The sequence below is a fragment of the Silurus meridionalis genome, chromosome 23 (assembly GCF_014805685.1).
Source record: "Silurus meridionalis isolate SWU-2019-XX chromosome 23, ASM1480568v1, whole genome shotgun sequence".
Lineage (NCBI taxonomy): Eukaryota > Metazoa > Chordata > Actinopteri > Siluriformes > Siluridae > Silurus > Silurus meridionalis.
The window spans coordinates 19,797,686-19,818,422 of NC_060906.1; the positions used below are offsets into that span (position 1 = coordinate 19,797,686).

A 20,737-nucleotide genomic window follows, 5' to 3' on the forward strand; every position below is an offset into this window, starting at 1 on the left:
TTATACACACACACACATACACACACATTCTTTCTTTTCATTTTGATGATTTTGGCTTACAGCTAATGAAAACCCAATATTCAGTATCTCAGAAAATTAGAATATTGTGAAAAAGTTTAATACTGAAGACTCGTGGTGTCGCACTATAATCAGCTAATCAACTCAAAATACCTGCAAAGGTTTCCTGAGCCTTTAAACTGAGTCTCAGTCTGGTTCAGGCTACACAATCATGGGGGAAGACTGCTGACTCAACTTTAAAACAAATCAACTTTTGAATGATGTTGTAATTTCTTGAGATGCGCACACACGCACACACACACACACACACACACACACACACACACATATATATATATATATATATATATATATATATATATATATATATATATATATATATATATATATTCTCCCAATATAAATGTGTGCCCCAAGTGTATACATCAAATATGCCTATTATTCCTTGAATCCACAAAAATCAAGGCAGCTTGCTTCAGTGTTGCCACCCCTAATAATTCCCATGCCACCCCTTTTGCCACCCCATAAATGATTGTATAATATTTTCTAATTTTTCAATAATTTTCTTCCGCCCCTTGCTCATGTAAACCAATTTTTCTCACCTTTTATAAATGACTTATAAATCTGGTATAAATGACGTGTAAATCGAAAAACAAGAAAGCAAACATGTCGCGCTCTACAAGTGCTCAAATGTTTATCACTTTCTTCTGTTCATTTCTCTTTTATTTTTGATTCCATCTGGCAGCTAATGGTAATATGTTGATGTACATATGTAATACCTCTATTCTTGTGGTTTTTAACAAACAAACAAACAAACAAATGGCCTTTGTATCACACTCAAAAAATAGTCACTTAACAAAGAATGAGGAAGGTGATGACGTAAGACGGAAAGGGCGGAGTTTCTGCTCGGGCCGTTGCCTAAGCGCCATGTTGGTGTAAACAAAGGAACCTGTAGGTAAAAACGCACTCTAACTGTTATCGGAACTGTAAGTTTCCAGTGGGTGTCGAGGTTTCCGGGATTCTGATAGGGGGACGTTCATAGTGTCTTTGTGAGTATGTCTTCCACTTGTTTTCAATATATTAAAGTTGCTCAGAAAGCAAACTGAAGAGGTCTGTGGCAACTCCGAGTTGGTTAGCGTATCTTAGCCTAGCGTAGCTTAGCTTAGACTAGCGTAGCTTAGCCTAGCGTAGTTTAGCCTAGCTACTCGGAGAGGCTGGACAACTCATTCAAAATAGATGTACTACACAATATCCAGGCTCGGAAAAGACCACTCTTTTTTTTTATATACATCGTTTAAATCTTCCCTGAAACATAACCCCTGTTTTAGACCAGCCTTTACATGCTCACAGTTTACTATCAGGGATGTGTGTAAAAAAACCAACAACAGGATCTCACTAGATATCTAACGCATTAAGTTTAGTATACATTATAATATATATTAATATTAAAATGTTATTTTTCTACCACTGTTAAGTGCATTGCTTAGTCAGACGTAATGCTTTTGGGATAAATCCATGGTTGGGTTTTGTGGTACTATATATTATATGAGAATAGATATTCACGCAGAGCTGGTTTTAGTTAAATATTATTTAAATAATATGTATATAAATATGTAAATTAGTAATGAATATGCTATAATATACAGATTACATTTTTTTCCACTGGAAGTGTAAAAGTGATTCAAATCAGTTTAATTGTTTATAACTCAGGCAATTATTAAAGAAAGTCTTGACAGTAACTAATATACAATATTATGCAAATGCATTCAAGCTTTTCATGAAGCAATTGTTTGATCAAAGCACAAAATCTATTGTAATTGTTATTAATTGTATTTATTTTTTTTTTTTACAGTCCGGTTACAAATATGACGCAACCGGCCAACCCAAAGCACTATGGGATCACGTCCCCCATCAGCATGGCTCTGCCCAAACAATCGGACCTGGTGCAGACGCAGAAACTGGTGCAGGCGCTGAAGCCTTTTGGAGTGTTTGAGGAGGAGCTGGAGCTGCAACGGAGGTGAATCTTCCTGTCATTCACTCTGTAAATTTCGGCTCGTACTCACTCGGAGGCTCTTAAATGATTCAATAAAATCTGTGATGATTTCTTGTGCTTGAACTTTTACTTTTCTGTCATCTGGTTCTTTTCATTATTTCTAGTTGACTGATTCAGCATATTTATGAGTTTGTTCATCTGCTAGCTGTGAAAGCATTTAACTCTCTTTTTTTGGCAACAATGCAAAATCATTTTGTGACAATCCAGATATAAGCATGAAAAATTTCTTTTCTCCACTACTTATTTTCAGTATACAACCAAACATGTGTATATCTAAGCACACGCCTCTATGTACTTGCTGAGCTTCTCATTCCAGAGTTATTCCTCCTGTGCCCTTACTATAACCTTCATTCTTCTGGGAACGTCCTCTATTGGATTTTGGAGTGTGGCTGGATTTCTTTAATTTTTTTTCCAGCCCTAAAAGCATTAGTGAGTTCTGGCACTGATGCAACTTGCATTCTATGTGAGTTCACCTTTGTGCACACTGTCATTTATGAACAGGTTTGGAGAAGATAAAGACATTCTAGACAAGTCTAAGAACAAAGTGTGGGTGTTACATCAGCTGTCTACATACCTTTATCCCTTTGGCTTTATAGTGTAAGGTAATTAACTGGCTTGATCTTTAGGGTGTTGGTAGAAAAAAAAGTGCAAAAATGTACACACACGCAACCCATAGATTAGATTTGATTTAGATTAGATTCAACTTTATTGTCATTACACATGTACAAGTACAAGGCAACGAAATGCAGTTTGGGTCTAACCAGAGTGCAATATCAGCAAGTGCAGGATATACAGTGTTACATGATTTACATGAGTTAAATAAAATGGTATTATAGGACTATAAACAATAATTTACAGATACTATAGAATTCATTTTTACCCTCAGTTGAATCAATAATTCGTTACATTTATATAGCGCTTTTCTGCAGCACTCAAAGCGCTTTACATATGAAAGGGGGATTCTCCTCAACCACCACCAATGTGCAGCATCCACCTGGATGATGCGACGGCAGCCATATTGCGCCAGAACGCCCACCACACACCAGCATATTAGTGGAGAGGAGATAGAGTGATATAGCCAATTAATATGAATCAAGGGGTGCAAAATCTGTTCTAGCATGACAATGCACCTGTTCACAAAACCAGCTTCATGATAAAGATCGGAGTGGTCTGCTATGGAGCTCTGACCTCAAAATTACTGAATACCTTCCTGAAGAATTCAATTCTAACTGCACCCCAGGCCGCCTCATCTCACCTACATCAGTACCTGACTTTACTAGTGGTGGGAAGTTATTAGAACAGCAAATGGGGACTAAACGTTAAATGGGATGTTCAAAAAGCACCACCAATCTCATGCTCAGGTGTCCAGTACCTTTGTCTATTTAGTGTGTGTGTGTATTTATATATACACAAAATCTTATATTTTCTTTTGCACAGAATCTTGGTTTTGGGAAAACTGAACACACTTGTCAAAGAGTGGATCCAGGAGATCAGCACCTCCAAGGTATGATGTTAGCTATTGAAACGATATGAGGTGGTGAATCTATTCCTATTCTATGGAAGCAATGTGTATCTTGTAAAAGATTTGGTTTGTAGTTATGGAAAGCAGTGATGTGACATTCCTGTTTTGTCTTTGTCTCGACAGAATATACCTCCATCACTGATCGAAAATATCGGTGGAAAAATATGTACGTTCGGATCCTATAGGTTAGGAGTCCACACAAAAGGTGAGTTTTACACACTAGTAGTTATAATTGTGTTTTTTTTATTATGTAATAAAGTCAGTGTGGATCATTGATTGCACTTTGTCCTGCGTTTTTACCTGTAGGTGCTGATATAGACGCTCTCTGTGTCGCCCCTCGCCATGTCGATAGGTCCGACTTCTTCACCTCTTTTTACGAGAAGCTGAAAGAGCAAGAGGAGGTCAAGGACTTAAGGGTATGCTATAAAAATATATAAAATAACTTGGCGCTTAAACATTCAATGGAAACTTTGGTATTTACTTATTTAACAGCAATTTGGTGACAAAAAACTGACAAATCTTATTTTAGTAATTAATGACCTCATAGTTTCCAAAACCTTTTCTGATTACATTTTTAATTGTGGAATATTTATGGCACAAATCAGATTTTAGCACATATTAACGCAGGTGCTTTTGTGATTTTATTTATTGATTTTTTTGTTTTTTCTATTAAAAAAATGTGACACAAAATACAGCTTGTCTCGTCATTGTGGAAGTAGAAAGCAAGAGACTGTTGTTGAATGTTTAATGTGTCTCCTGACTAAAAGCCCCACCACATCAACAATTATATATATATATATTTATAAATTTTTTTAATCATTTTATTTATTTAAGCCACATTTATGGGATTTGGCAGACGCCCTTATCCAGAGCGACTTAACAATTGTTACATTCATACAACTGAGCAGGTATGGTGTTAAGGGCCTTGCTTAGGGGCCCACAAGTGGCAACTTGGCCCGAAGTCGAATGCCTTAACCACTAAGCTACCACCTCCCTTTTAGATTATGTGGAAGGTGTACCTTACTAGTGAACTATCACTGTAAAAATAGCACATTGTTACTAACTGCTTCTGTTGTAGAGGATTTATCAACACTTTTTAGCCAATCAGGACCAAGAACAGTAATTTGGGATGAACATTGTATCACTTGATTGAACAACAGCAGCAGGAAGCTCTCAAAATGAGTGTCACAAATTGTAGAACCCCACCATCAAACCTCAAACCAATAATAAACTGGTACATTTCCAGAAAGTGGGAAACGGAATGGGACCAGTGTGCAGATGACAAGTTACACCAATTCAGCACCAACTATATACCAAAACAATTTCTCAACTTTTTGTTTTGAATCCAGACTCTGGTCAGATCATAAATATACAAGATGACAAATAGGAGACTCCAGATTCGCACACGCTTTCCTGCTAAACGGAGAAGAAACAACAACCCCCAAACATATGTAGAAAGTACATATGTAGGAACCGTCCAAAACGTATCACCAAAGAAAATACTATAATATTTACAGAACATTAAACTGAAGGACTCCATATAACTACTGAACTCTGCCGTAGTCCAAACTCAGTAAAATGCCATGACGTCTCATCATACCCAGCTTGATGGGAACAAAAAAATGTGATACATGTGGAAATATTGGCCCTGATAGTACAAAAAAACAATAAAAAAATAACGTTTGCCCACATTGTTTGAGATTTGTGTTCGACTGTATGTGGTATATACATCTTTTGAAATCATGCAGAAATCGTGCAGGTTTCTGATGAACTCTCATTACCTCCGGTTCATTCTCATTACTTGCCATAACCTGCGATTATCTATTATCTGCTATGCTGTGATGACTTTCAGTTCATCAGCATTCTCGCTCGTATGATATTGCATAATTAATGGTATAGGTCATGTAAACTCTGCATGAGATCTACCTTGTTAACACTTTGATATTGTTTGAACCTTTAGGCTGTCGAGGAGGCATTCGTCCCTGTGATTAAACTGTGCTTTGATAGCATTGAGGTAATTCAGTTGAATGAATCCTAAGGATACTCAGACAGTAAGACCATCAGTCTCTAACCAGTTTGTTTGTAATGCTCGTGCTAGATCGATATCCTGTTTGCTCGGTTAGCGCTGCAGACCATTCCCGAGAACCTGGACCTGCGTGACGATAATTTGCTGAGGAATCTGGATATCCGCTGTATCAGGAGTCTGAACGGTGGGTGTTTTTTTTTTGTGTGCATTATTATTTTTAATGATCAAATGAGTGGTATTTTATAACAGTTCGTTGTGCTCTTGTGTTCATCTTTGTGTTCAGGCTGCAGGGTGACTGATGAGATTCTCCACCTGGTGCCCAACATTGAGAATTTCAGACTCACTCTTAGGGCCATCAAACTGTGGGCTAAACGTGAGGTTTTTTCATACTGTAGTTTCATGCATTTTTAATGATTTGTTGTTTATTTAGCCAAAAGGCTGCTAGTAGTCAGGCATTGATGTAGGGTGAGGTGAGGAGCTCTGGGGTGTAAGTCTTATCCTAAAGGTGAGGTCAGAGCTCAATAGCAGGCCACTCAAGACATCCTATATGATTGTGCCCCTCCTACTTGGACTGTGGTAATAATTTGGGAAAGAAATACATATTTTTGGAAAAGATATTGCTCCATAAAGTCAAGGCTGCAGCTATCAAGTTTTATTAAGTACTTAAGTACCTAATTGAGTAATTGAGTACCGATTAGTCCATCGAATAATTGAGAAATTGGATACATGGACTGGTAAAAACGCTGCAGAATGAAAAACGGCGGAACGGAGAGAAAAAGGCGTTTCAAAGCAACAGACTTCACGGGAGAAAGTATGCACCTGTGAGTAAACTCTGAGCCCTGCGTACATACAACATGGAAACACCGAAGGCGAGATGATCGCACAGATCGCGTGCACGTTTGCAGCCACGTTTATAAATTGACTTGACTATAAATGAGTCCCCAGAGTGGTGCAGTGTTTAGCCAGTGGTGCGTCAGTAGAAATGGTCCGTGGGGAAACGCAGTGCTCCGTGTGTAGTTAAATGGACTGAACAAAGCATCGAGGCAAATTCCTTTTTTTTTGTATTCGAATTAATCGAGTTACTCAAGAAATCCTAATAAGCATGTAGATATTACTATTTACCTAACAGCAGTTTGCATGCAGGCAGAGTTTTCACAGCATTTACATATACACTGATCCTATTTAATGAATTTAGGCAGAATTTCTAGTTTCTGTATGAGTTGTTTCAACGCACCAGTCGTAGCACTGCTTAGACATCTGAAACTTGGATGGTGGTCTAGTCCTGAAACCCCCCCTTACACTGCAGTGATATTGTAAAAACAGCTGCTGTTCCGAAAGCATGGGTGCAGTCAAAAGGTGCTTTGCGTTGACATGTCGCGTAGAGCTGCAACTAACGATTATTTTTTTCTGTCGACTAATCTAACGATTATTTTTTCGATTAGTCGACTACTCTAACGAATATTTTTATTTTGTGCTTAATCTAGTGTTCTTTTTTTAATTAGTTTATTAATCCTTTGGAGAACTTTACAAAAAATAATAAGTACAACTTCTAATATAATATTTTAACTTTTATTAAATTTTTTCCAAAAAATACTTCAATGTTTTTACAGTATACAAAAATAAAATGTAAACAACACTTTAGCATCAGGCACGAATAATGCCATATAAATTCAGCAAAAGCATTGCTCAAAGCTGTGCAAAAATTCATGAAGTGTAAGGCCATTTGGGGTGTGAAAACAGTGACATCCTTTTTATGAAAGAAAATTGGAACACAGATTTGCCACAGCTTTGCGTTTTCCTGAGAAAAACAAACAATAATTAACATTAGGAACCAATTTATACATGAAATCTATGAATGCTAACAGTATATAAACTACTGTATTTCAAAGAGAGTAGTAAATCTGCATATTTTTAATGAACTGAATGTGATTAATTACAATGTTTGATTACTTTGATTACAATATTAATTGTATTTCAGAAAGTGTTGTGAATTTGTCATTTTATTATGAAATACAGAAAGCATTTTAAACTCATTGAGTTTAAAATGAGATAATTTGTTATTAATCATGTACTTGTGATTGTTTTATTTAATTGGCTTGTGCCAAAAGTAAACAAAAATGCACTAGTAGCCTATTTATCTATATGTTCACGTACACTACTAGATTACAGCGAACTGTTCATGTAAATCTAGTAGTTAATTTTAAGTCTATGTGCATAAACAACTTCCAACAACCAGTAAATGTAAATTAAAAGTTAAAGTTTGCTTTATTGTCAAAGTAACCTATACAGTATATGTTTATATACTGTAGATTATACCATTAGCAATTAGCATTACCATTATTACCTAGCATATATTTATTAATTCCTGACCAAAACACAGCAGGTGAGAACACAAAATTTACTCCCAAAACTAATTGTAATAATAAATACTTACAAAGACGGCTCGTCCTTTTGAGGTCGGAGAGCGCCAGGATGTTTTATTCTGAGGTGCTCGTGCATCGCAGTTGTGCTGCCGTGGACGAAATTTCGGTTTTGCAAAGGGAACAAAAGACTATCTTATTTGGCCTCTGTTTAAAATATTCCCATACTTTTGGTAATCGTGGTCTAGCTTTTTGTGACAGACATTAACTTTCTCCATTCCCAGGAGCAGAAGCCGCCATTACACGATATAAATGTAAACAGTGTGACGCGTCGACGCATTTCACGCATGTCGACGTATTTTCGTAGTCGACGTAATCGATTACGTCGTTGCAGCACTATTGTGTTGGGATTTAGGCCTCTTGTTGTTGTGGCAGAATAGTTTAACTTGAATGTGCAGCTTTTTTTTCAAAGAGCAAATTAGGTGTTTGAAAAAACGCTGTATTGGCACTTTACTGTGATGGATTTTGTAATAACTACGTTAGTACGGTTGATTTTGGGTCAGCATTTGCAATTTGGTGAAAATGGCTCACCTAAAGCCAAATGCACGCTGCAAGAGTTTCTCAGGGACGCTGGCCAACTCGCAGACTTTGGTCTATTTCAGACCAGGCAGACGCACAACTCTCTTTCCCTCTTTCCCAAACCTGCCTTTACATCGACGCTGTCATTATTTTGTATGAATGTCTATAGTGAGTGGCAGCTGGAATCATGCAGTCCCTGAGAACAGAAATTATTTGTTCATATCAACATTTCCATAACACATTAGATCAGTGTTCATAGTTAAAACAGTATGAGAATCAGAGTAGAATTGACAATTAAATAGCAAGCGAGGTCTGTTTTCTTTGATTACATGGAAAATTCTTTTAAACTGTCTGCTTTTCATTTTGTCTTACTGTATTTAACATTTCCATTCCAGGCCGCAACATATATTCAAACATCCTGGGTTTCTTGGGCGGCGTGTCATGGGCGATGCTGGTGGCGAGGACGTGTCAGCTTTATCCCAATGCCGTGGCTTCAACTCTTGTGTATAAGTTTTTTCTGGTGTTTTCAAATTGGTGAGTCCTTTTCTTATAAACTTTCTGAAACAGTGTCAAAAAAGAAGGTTGTTATTTATACATTTTACGGCTTTCGTACCTTTTTTTTTAACTGGTATTTGAACAGAATTTATTTTTCATTTCAAAGGAAATATTAACAGTATAAAAAAATAATTACAAAATCAAAAATAAAAATAACTTTCATAAGTATGTAATCGTGTAAGTGTGTTATATATGATTATATAGATATAAAGATATTGTTCTGGATTGAGGCATTTAAATAGAGTTGAAAATCTGGGCTCAGCATGCAGCTTTAAATTGCGAAAGTCCATGTAAATGTGGTACTTTCTGGTGTGAATATGATGAATAGAGCAATGGAGCAATAGAACCACCCCCAAAATCTGTTTCATGTGTTTTATTACATTAGGGAGTGGCCCAATCCAGTCCTTTTGAAGCAGCCAGTGGAGTGCAACCTCAACCTGCCAGTTTGGGATCCAAGGGTATGACTTTTCCCTTTTAAACCGCAGATCTATGTGTAAAACGTGTATCAATCCTGCTCCAACTATAGAATCAAATGCCTATGAATGCCATTTTTTATTTTCTCAGGTGACCCCAAGTGACCGGTACCACCTCATGCCCATCATCACACCAGCTTATCCTCAGCAAAACTCCACCTACAACGTGTCCGTGTCCACTCGCAACGTCATGGTCGAAGAGTTCAAACAGGGTCAGTCACATTTCTCTTTTGGATTTTGGACAGTCTTTAAATCTCATTGGATAGAACAGTTATTGCACATGGAACAGCTCATTATTTATTAGTACAGAATTATACAGAATAAACATTCAGTCTGCTGTATATCCATTTTTATTGCAGGAACTTCTTTTCAAATCCACAAATATATACTGATTGAGCTCCAGCTATGTTTCTATTCAAAGAACTAGTTTTTGGGGCATAGTTGCTTGTAGACCAGAAATTATTGGTCTTGAGCTTCTTCTCTTTCCTGCGTTTAGCTAACGAGAAAATCCTAAAGCACTTTTCTAATTCGAGGCAGTGTGGCGACTAGCAAAGCTTGAATTTCACAACATTATTCATTGCACCATTGACGCATCTATCTCAGAGATTCTACAGTCACAATGTGTGGCATATTGACTCACGTTTAATTTGTAAACCACTGCTGGTTCTGAAAGGCCTCATCAGGGTTAGTTGTTAAATTATGTGAGTAAAAGCTCTAAAGTACTAATTCTGCATTATGTTAAGTCGAGTTACATTTTCATTTTAGATGTAATAATTGAATTAATAAAAAAAATCATATAATGAGCTTAATTGTAATATAATATGCACTGTCCTGTGTAAGTAATGCCCATAAAACAACCCCTTTAGAACCGACGAGACTGTGGAAAGAACCTTTCAAGCAATTTAAAATAGTGCAGAACCAAAATATTCAATATTTGTTGAATATTAATATTATTTGTAATTTTTAATTTATATAAAAATCAATAAACCACAGCCTGAATGTGGAATCGTCAGAAACGATGCCGGGCAAAATAATCACAATTTCATCAGCCTTCTTAGTTTCCAGTTGTTGGTTTGTCTTGAACTGTTGCTCTCTGGTTCTTGTCTCCAGGTCTGGCCATCATGGATGAAATATTGCAGAACAAAGCAGACTGGTCCAAACTATTTGAAGCGCCAAACTTCTTTCAGAAATACAAGTATGTATTTAGCGGTTTATCCTGTTGTACGCACGTGACATGGTTCCACTATTTAAATAAAGATTTATTTTTCAAAATTCCCTTCAAAATTCCTGCTTGCATCATCTGTTGTGTGGTGATAGAATTGAAATATGAACAAAATAAGAGTAATTCTGTAGTTCATGCTAACAGTTTGCAACAGTACCGGTCTACTGTCTTAGGATTTCTTAGCTTTATATTTCTGTTAATTGAATTGTAATCATTTTGTTCAATTTAATGATTGTAGACCAGCAATTTATTTTCATATAACTGTATTTATGCCTACGGTAGGTATTTAAAAATGAGAAGCAAATTCTTATTTTTTATTTTATTTTTTACCATTTCCTGTCTTAACACTTGTTTCCAATAAAAAGTTTTTTAAGTCGTTTTCACACTTGTGTTTTTTCCCCGGACATTTAAACCCTGAGTTTTGGTATGTTTGAACTGGGAATGTTGGTTTGGAGTCCAGGAGCGGTCCATTCAACCGAACCTGCATGAGGTGTTGAAGCTGTCTACTCTCAGAGCCACATGCCGAGTAACACCATCAATGTTTGATGCTACTTCCTGTTTCTACTGTCATGATGCTGGGGAGAAAGTTGTTTATTATAACTAATATATAATACATTTATAAGACTTAAGCACTGCAGTCACCCCAATAAATACATAACTTAAAAATATGGGAATGCCCCTCGGGTATCCCCACACGATTCCATGCATTCAAGGGTTTTTTTGGGGGGGTGGTTAAGTTTTGTTACCAAAGGGAATAATAATAATCAATACCAATCTGATAACCCAAATGCCTACCATTTTGTTTATCAGTTGATGCATGGAACTGATTGCACCTTCAATCCACAGTTTAGAAGGAAGTCTGCAATACATGGGTTGTTCAGGTTTCTCCATAAAGCGCCATTGGGAATACAGGTTTCAGTCCCAAACAAGTGACTTCTCTTTGGTTAGTATGAAAACTCCAACCCTCACTGACCCTTTGTGGAGAACATTGGGCACCATTGTTCTAAATTAATTTCAAACCTGCCACCAAATGAGCCCAGACTCAGCCCTGAGCCCAGACTCAGCCCTGAGCCCAGACTCAGGTATTCGGACCAAGTGTGAAAACGTCCCAAGTTCATTTATTGTCCAATTTTTTTTTTTTTGATTTTGCATTCTCTTTATATAAACATTTAACTTATGTGCCAAGATTTCATGAAATGTGAGATCAATATTTGCCAGTTAGAACAGTCTGAAACTGATGTGTTATTGAATTAAAGACCGTTAATCATAGCTGAGGCTGTACATTTGCTTTTTCCCCATGTTTGTTTTGTCCTTTCTGTCCTTTGTATTGTGTTATTTAAATCTCAAATGTAATAAAAAGAACTCTAGGCATTATTCTGCCAAAAATGACCCATGCACAGTCTCCCCCACACACCACCCCTTTTCTGTTGACCATGATGTTTTGTAGTTTCAGTGCAACATAAAATAAAAGCTTATAAAAAATTAATTGTATATTTGTTAAAGTGGATTATAGATATTATAGCATGATGATATGATCACTCGGCTGAAAAACAGTTTTATAATACTCGATTTTTTTAATAACATACTAATTCTCCAATAACAAAACCAATGCATTTGGGGCTAATTGTCACTTCATTGTCTTTAGTATTGAACCTCAGATCAGCATTTTTGATTGTTTGAAGAAAATGCAGTAATTAAACTGACATTAATTGTATTTAATCCACTTATTACTTTATTTTGTCTAAATCAGCAGCCTGTAGATGGCGCTACTGTGCTGCGAATGAATTCACTAATAAGTTTTAAACAACTCCAAGTCTTATACTGATGCTGTGATGTAGACAAAATCAGTGCATTGATTAGGATTGAGTTCATTCCTATAGACATTTTTTTAAGAACAGTTGAATGAGATACAGTGCAGCTTGGGTGGAACTTTGCAATTACATTTTTTTTCCCTTTTTTAAATTAACACAAGTGTTTGAGAAATTGTGTACTGTTTTATTTTTTTTCCCAAACACACTTTCTTTTTTATTTATTTATTTATTTATTTTTGCCCTTAATGGACACTTTTTGGTCACTTTATGCCCCGTCTTGATTCTTGATTCAGGCTTTTCGTGGTGGAGGTGATGAGAATTACCTGTACCCTTGTGCACACATATTTTTGGAACACAAGCGGAAAGAACTGAAAAATGTCAACAATTTTTTTTTAATAATGTTTATATATTGTGGGCATTAGTATTCATGTTCCAGAGGCACTGTTTTTTTCCCCACCCGGAAAGAATAATTAAATGCATCAGATCCCATCAGTGACTGATTTAACTTTAGAGCTGGATATAACCCTGGGACACCTGTTGCCTTCCAGTTGTTTCGTTAAATGACCCCTTTCTAAAAGATGTAATGGCATTGTTCTTGTTTTTTATGTTCCAAGGCATTATATTGTGTTGCTAGCAAGTGCCCCTACTGAGAAACAGCACCTCGAGTGGTGAGTACACCGTGTCGAGTCACATGATTAGTATAATGAGCTTTGAGAATAACACTTTACACACAGCATCCAAAGAGCCTTTGCAGTTAACACACTAGAAACAGACTTTTAAAGATCTGATTTGTGACAGGGTCGGCCTCGTCGAGTCCAAGATCCGAATTCTGGTGGGAAGCCTGGAGAAAAATGAGTTCATAACTTTGGCACATGTGAATCCCCAGTCATTCCCAGGACCCAAGGAAGACAATAAGACGTGAGTATAGGAGATTAGTTTTATCGCAAATAAATATCTAAGCATTTTAAAATTGTTTATTATTTATTTATTTATTTGTCATGTTTGTGTACAGGCCAGAGTTCAGCACGATGTGGGTCATTGGGGTCGAGTTCAGGAAAATGGAGGGGTCTGAACTTCTTAATGTTGACCTAACCTTTGACATCCAGTCCTTCACAGACACAGGTAGACTTTCTTATTCTATAGTTTCTTTTTTCTTTTTAATGTGTGGAAGTTCTTGTAGTGAAAAGCCTGCTGCCCTTTGGCAGAAGAAGCTACCAGAGTCAATATTCCTGATCAGGAGATACCTGTGATACCCAGTAATACTCTAAAATAGAGCTGAACTTACACTGAAATCTTAAAGTGGAACCCACAATGTGAGAATCTGCTCTTCCACCACATGGGGGTGAAATCTAACGAACTACTATTTTTTGTTAAACTTTTCATGATCTTGAACTGGAACTTTTTGCCTTATAAACGCAGTGTACCGTCAGGCTGTCAGCAGCAAGATGTTCGAGTCCGACATGAAAATAATGGTGATGCACGTAAAGAGGAAGCGGCTTCACCAGCTCCTGCCGGACCTCGTCATCCCAAAAAGGAGAAAGGCAAGCAAAGAAATCTGCTTAAATCTTCACCATATGCTTTTGTCTGTTGTGATCTCATTCATTCTTTAATCATTGCTGTTCTCCTCTGCACTGTAGAATTCGACTGAAGGTCTGCGGGTCGTGAATGAGGGCAGTGTGGACCTGTCACTGGACAGCGATAACAGCATGTCCATGCCCTCACCCACCGGCATCTCCAGCGCCACCAGGACACCCTTCTCTGCCAGTCCTCACCGGTGAGCTCCTCACACACTCGAACATCTTGATGAAACAACTTCATGCAGGGATGCGAGATTTCCTTCAATAGGCTGATGATTTATATATCTAAGATGATCTGCAAATATTGTAACTTCTATTATTGATCTTCCAACACTGTTTAAATATTATTTTAGAATATCTTTATGGCACTTTGTGTACAATTGTGTCGTCAGGTTTATTTGATTATACATCATAACATTTTCTTGAAATAAAATAAAAAAAAAAAAAAAAAAAAAAAATATATATATATATATATATATATATATATATATATATATATATATATATATATATATATATTGATTGATTGATTGATTGATTGATTGATTGATTGATTGATTGATTTTTTTCTACTTTTTGGTTCTCTGGTTATCTCCATATATATTAACAGCTCCACAGGGACCAGCTCAGATTCTCAGGGTAAGACGGACACCTCAGGAAGCACGTGTTCTGCTGCAGGTACGTGTCTATGTTCCAGTGTTTTCTCTTATTTCTCATTCCAGCTGTTTACCTCGGTGCTTAGATGTGCTATGAAAACAATGTTTAGATGTGCTAATGTGTTTTTAGTCAGATACAATACATGGGCAAAAGTTGATGTACACCTGACCATAAAATGTCTCTTTTAAACATTCCATTCCCCATTTGCTGTTATAATAACCTCCACTCTTCTGGGAAGATGTTCCACTGGATTTTGTGGTGATTTGTGTTCATTTAGCCATAAGAATGATAAATTGAAAAAAGGTAGTGATGTAGGTGAGAGTAGGAGACCTGGGGTCAGCGTTCACATCAAGAAGAACCACATATGGGTGGAAAAGTCGGGTGTCCCAATACTTTTGTCCATATAGTGAATATGCAGTGATTCAAGTTCACATAGTTTAAAGTGTGTGTGAGAGAAGGAGCTTCTTTAACCACAGTAGTGTTTTAAGCTGCTAATGTTTCAGCACATCGATCTTCTCATTACTCGATTCAGTCTCTGTGATGGCAGCGTGTCAGTGTACCGCTTTGTCTTTTGTTACAGCGTGTGTATCGGAGTTGAAGAGCTCAAGCGGGAGCAGTCCTCCTCGCGCTCACAGGAGATCCGGCTCACCCCTCCAGGATGAGAACGCCAAGAAGCACAAACATCAGGAGGTACTTTCAGAGCACACCTGCTTAAACACTTAATACATTTCACGTGTATTAAAAGATCGTCGACTTATAAGACACCCAATAGACTACAGCTCGCTAATATATTTATATGGGGTTCATGAGTTTATCAGCAGGCCTCAGTAGACACGTCTAAAAAGTGGCTGAAAACACATTTGCTTGCTTTTTCTATTTTTTTTGCCTGCTCAATGAGCTTTTAACCATTGCTGTTTTAATCCTGTGCCCTGTAGCATTCGACTGTGAATGATGCCGGCGTGGAGGTGTCCATAAACAGTGAGACCAGCACATCCATCCTCTCATCCACCTTCTCTGCCAGTCCTCACCAGTGAGCTTTTCCAAATATATTTACCAAATATCCACACCTGGAAATGTGGCGATGAAAGATTTCATTCAATAGGCTGTTTGTTGTTTTCTACATGATTTTTTTTTGTCATTTTCCGACCAACGCTGCTAAAATACAATTTCACCATACTTTCATTGCATTTGTGTTCAGTTGTGTCGTCAGGTTCATTTTATTATACATCATAACATTGTCTTATAAAAAAAAAAAACACATTTGTTTTTACAAAACTTAATGGTTCTCTGGTTATCTCCATACATGAACAGCTCCAGAGGGACCAGTGCCAGCTCAGATTCTCAGGGTGAGATGAACACCTCAGGAAGCACACATGCTGCTGCAGGTACGTGTCCATGTTCTAGTGTTTTCTCTCCTTTTACCATCTTTTTTTAGTCAGATACATTACATGGACAAAGGTTTCTGGACACCTGACCGTAAGATTGGTATGTCTCTTTTGAAAATCCCATTAAAAGAATCCACATTTGCTGTTATAATAACCTCCACTGTTCTGAGAAGATGTTCCACTAGATTTGTACTCATTCAGCCCACATGGGCATTAGTAAATTCAGGTACTGATGTAGGAGAGGTGAGGAGGCCTGGAGCGCAGTCAGCATTTACATACATCCCAAATGTGTTCAATAGGGTAGAGGTCAGAGATCTATAACAGGCCACTCAAGATCTTCCGCTCCATAAAGCATATCTTCATGAAGCTGGCTTTGTGCACAGGGGATATGGCATGCAGGAACAGGTTTAGGTAGGTAACATGAAGGGAAAATTTTGTCCCAGTTTGAGGAAAAACCACAAATCGCTGGAAAATTCGGGTGTGCCGCTATGTTTGTTCATACCGTGTTTACCTTTCACATAGTGTCCTGAACACAGTGGTGTTTTGGGCTACTAGTGTTTCAGCACACCAGTCTTCTAATTACTCGATTCAGTCTCTGTGATGGCAGCGTGTCAGTGTACCGCTTTGTCGTTTGTTACAGCGTGTGTATCAGAGTCGAAGAGCTCAAGCGGGAGCAGTCCTCCTCGCGCTCACAGGAGATCCGGCTCACCCCTCCATGATGAGAACGCCAAGAAACACAAACATCAGGAGGTACATCCTCAAGAAGAGATGGATACATCAGTAGACACGTGTGCTGCTGCAGGTACGTGTTCATACACCTGCCTTATATTATTTATTATAAAACTTGGCTGTAGTCAGGTCTTAGAAAGACAGACAGCAAGTAGACCCCATTGTAACGCCCAGGTCTATGTTGCAGTGTGTCCATCAGAGATGAAAACCCTCAGTCCAGGTACGAGCCCTGGCTCACCGCTACACGATGAACAAGCCACGAAGCTCAGATTAGAGGAGGTAAAGCTGGAGAGTAATTTTTTATTTTTTTTCTGGGGGGGGGGACTACAGAATCTGCTCCATGTGATGACAATTGCTAACCAGTGTTGTTAATTAATATTATTTGCCGTGTTTTTTTTTTTTTTTTTAATTCCTAATTTTCTGGCCAAACTTTTTTTACGAATATACAATTAGAGCACAGTTAGTTGAATGCTGGAACTGTCCGTTATACGGTGCAAGAGCGGCCTCTAGAGGCGAATCATTGAAGTTATGTGCTGTTTATTTTACGTGCCTTTTTAAATTAATTTTGAATGTATGTCTTTTATTTTTCTCAATATGTATTAATAATTAATATATTCCTATTTATTTAATTTAGCACATTTTTTAATGAATGGTTTTCTTGCCTTATTTTATTTTATATTTTTTATTTTTGTAATAAAGTCCAGTACAATTTCACATTGAATGTTTATGAATTTTATTTCTTTTTTAATCCAGTATCCATTTAAAAAAAAAACAGTTGATTAATCGGTTATCGTCAAGCATGATCCAACCAAGCTATCTGTCTCGGTAAAATCCACTCTCGTTCGACCTCTGTATACAATACTGCACAAAAGAATAATTCTTTCCCTATTATTACAATAACATCCTTCTTCTCTGTAGGAATCTGCCCCAGACTCTGTGGACCAGACTGCTGAATTTTCTCAGGTAGAAATATCTGTAAATTTTGTGAGGAATATCTCACACCGTTAACGAAGGTGAAATATTTCTCGGAGCCGTGTTCCGTTTCTGACGGTGTTAATTGTTTGTTGGATGCAGGCTAGCGATTTCACGGCTTTAGACGGAGACGTGAAAATGGAGACCCAGGCAGCGGTAAGTGGAGACGTGTTTTTCTTTCGCACTGATGCTCTTCTGTGAAGGCTTGACTTTTTTGTAGGCTTCGATTAAAAGCACTGATTTATCTTCACTCCATGTTTCTTGTGCACAGGAGTCTGATGCAGATTGGAAGATTCCAGTATCTCAGGTATGGCATTATTTAACTTGTGTCTTAACGTTTAATGAATAAGCATGCTTTATTTTATTGATTTTTTAAGTAGGGACTAATGAATGTGTTTTTTTACTCATGATTGACTAAATGTTGCACTTCGGTAAAGTTGTCTATCTGTTAATTGACTGTTCTATCAGATTATATTTTAAGTGCCTATTCGGTTGCATGCATATTCATGCCCTGTTTATTGTTTCGATCAAGTTTGAGTGTTTTATATTCAGTATTTACATGATATGCTCGGGTTAGGATATGCTAGGATGTATTGTACTTTTAATATCTACAATTTGAATTTATTGCTGTTTTATTTATTTATTTATTTATTTAATAATTTTTTTAATATATATATATATTTTTAGAAACTTTCCAGCAGTGATCTGTCCGAAGTTGTTCTCCCCCCGCCGAACCACGTCCAAGTGGTGAAAAACTCCATAAAGCTCAGACTGAGTAGGTAGGATCAGTCAGGCCTCTCCATCAACCTGCTTTCACAATATCAAGCAACAAACTGATGGACAAATACGCATTCGACGGGAAATCCTTCACGACACGAAGTTGCAGTTCTCGGCGGCAGGGCGCAAATCGATGTTTTACTTAAGTTTTTTTTAACGCAATTTAGTTATGAGGCTGTAACGTGGAAAAAAAAAAAAAAACTACAGAAATGCCACAGTGATGTGTATAAAAGATAGTTATATAGGCTGCTAGAAAGATTCGAAGTGGCACGAGCGACAAGTCACTTGCTATTGTGAAAACATCGCCAGAGAGGCCAGACTTAAACCCTGTGGCTTGCTCAGAGTGCCATTTCAACGATCCTTGAAGGCTCTCAGGAAGCAGTGTTTGTCCCAATCCACCAGAGGGCGACTCTGCACTTCAGTAAGCTCCCAGATGACACTCTCTCTCTCTCTCTCTCTCTCTCTCTCTCTCTCTCTCTCTCTCTCTCTCTCTCTCTCTCTCTCTCTCACCACGCTTTGCCTCCACAGAAAAAAAAAATAAAGATCTTTTTTATGCACTTCTTTTTTGTCAGGATTTTTTCTTTTATCACTGTGATATCAGTGATATTTAAAATCATTTCGATTGAGCATTATTAGTATATAAACCCAAACTTTTTCTGTCATAAGCTCATCGCTGTGATGAGATGGAAATCAGAACAGTAGCATACGAAGCCTGGAATTTAGGATCGATTTTTTAAACGCAGAAAGATTTGGACGATTTGTAAAATGTTTCCAATTCAATCTTTGCTGATTTGTTTTAAAAAGACGTTTTTGTCTTAATTATTGTTGTAAATTGTGTGGCGAGTTCTTTTCTTCTCATTCTTGCTTATTCGTAAAACAAGCTGTTGCAAATCTCCACACAAAAAATGACCAGGGTCTGAGCGAAGAAAAGTCTCAGGGTGTGAGTGCAAAATGATCATTTATGAACTTTTTTGCATTTTTGCTCCAGTCGATACTATCGTTATATTTTCACCGTAACTATGAGCTGCTGCTTTAATCATAAAGCATGTCCTGTGTTCATCCTAGGATTCGTATTTACAATTTTCTTATACAGATCATTGAAACACTCTCACTGCTGTTTGTTTTTATGCTTCGACACCTGTACAGATCCTGTCGGAAGTTTGGAAGCACTTAATTTGTATGGTTTTGGAGTGACAAATTCATGTTCCTTTTGTTTCTATGCAACAAACCAGGTCATTTAACAGTATAAAGATTTTGACCAAACGAGTATATAAATGTACAGACGCTACACTTGATATTAATTGAAAAGTCCTCCCTTAGCATGAACAACATTTTTACACACTCTTGGCATCTGCATAACTGTACAAAAAAGATATTTACAGCACTTTAGCATCAAAACAAAAGTTGAACTATATATTGTCAAATCCAGATTTGGGACACCCGACACACAATTGGACGTCTTCGGATGCAGTAGCATTTAATTTTCCCTTCACGTAAACTTGAAGATCCAAATCTCTTCCAGCATGACAATGCTCCTGTGCACAAAAGCCAGCTCCATGAAGATATGCTTTACATGTGTTTGGAGTGAAGATCTCCTGCTATAGAGCTCTAAACCCTACTGAACACCTTTGAGACGAATGTGAACTCTGACTGCACAGTAGATCTCCTCACCTCACCTACATCACTACCTCACTTTACTAACACCGTATGGCTGAATGAACTTGTGCACACTTCAAAATCTAGTGGAACATCTTCCCAGAAGAGTGGAGGTTATTATAAAAGCAAATGGGAACTAAATGTGGAATGCGATGTTCAAAAAGCACACATCAGGTGTCAAACTTTTTCTTTCTTAAGTGTACATGAACTCCAAAACTAAAACTACAGCTCCAGCATCCTGCACATTTTTCAAATCTGTTTTTATTGTTGTTATTATTATGGACCATAAATATGCACTCCTGCTCTTTTAAAGGCTTTGCAACCTCTTTGTGTTTTCATTGAGATTCTTGGTTTAAAAAAAATTC

General features: G+C 37.4%; 1 protein-coding gene across 1 annotated transcript; it reads left to right on the top strand.

Moving 5' to 3' along the window:
• The first annotated feature begins 916 nt into the window (after window positions 1-916).
• papola (poly(A) polymerase alpha) lies at window positions 917-19,200 on the top strand. The gene is made up of 27 exons (XM_046836315.1): window positions 917-1,067; window positions 1,871-2,035; window positions 3,509-3,575; window positions 3,717-3,798; window positions 3,900-4,009; window positions 5,554-5,607; window positions 5,692-5,803; window positions 5,903-5,992; window positions 8,954-9,092; window positions 9,499-9,571; window positions 9,678-9,798; window positions 10,697-10,781; window positions 13,234-13,287; window positions 13,418-13,537; window positions 13,632-13,741; window positions 14,039-14,160; window positions 14,257-14,393; window positions 14,807-14,874; window positions 15,434-15,543; window positions 15,789-15,883; window positions 16,165-16,238; window positions 16,879-17,040; window positions 17,155-17,246; window positions 17,886-17,930; window positions 18,042-18,095; window positions 18,211-18,246; window positions 18,627-19,200. The coding sequence occupies exons 2-27, from the start codon at window positions 1,884-1,886 to the stop codon at window positions 18,720-18,722; spliced, it is 2,460 nt and encodes an 819-aa protein (XP_046692271.1). The 5' UTR covers window positions 917-1,067; window positions 1,871-1,883; the 3' UTR covers window positions 18,723-19,200.
• The last annotated feature ends 1,537 nt before the right edge of the window (window positions 19,201-20,737 follow it).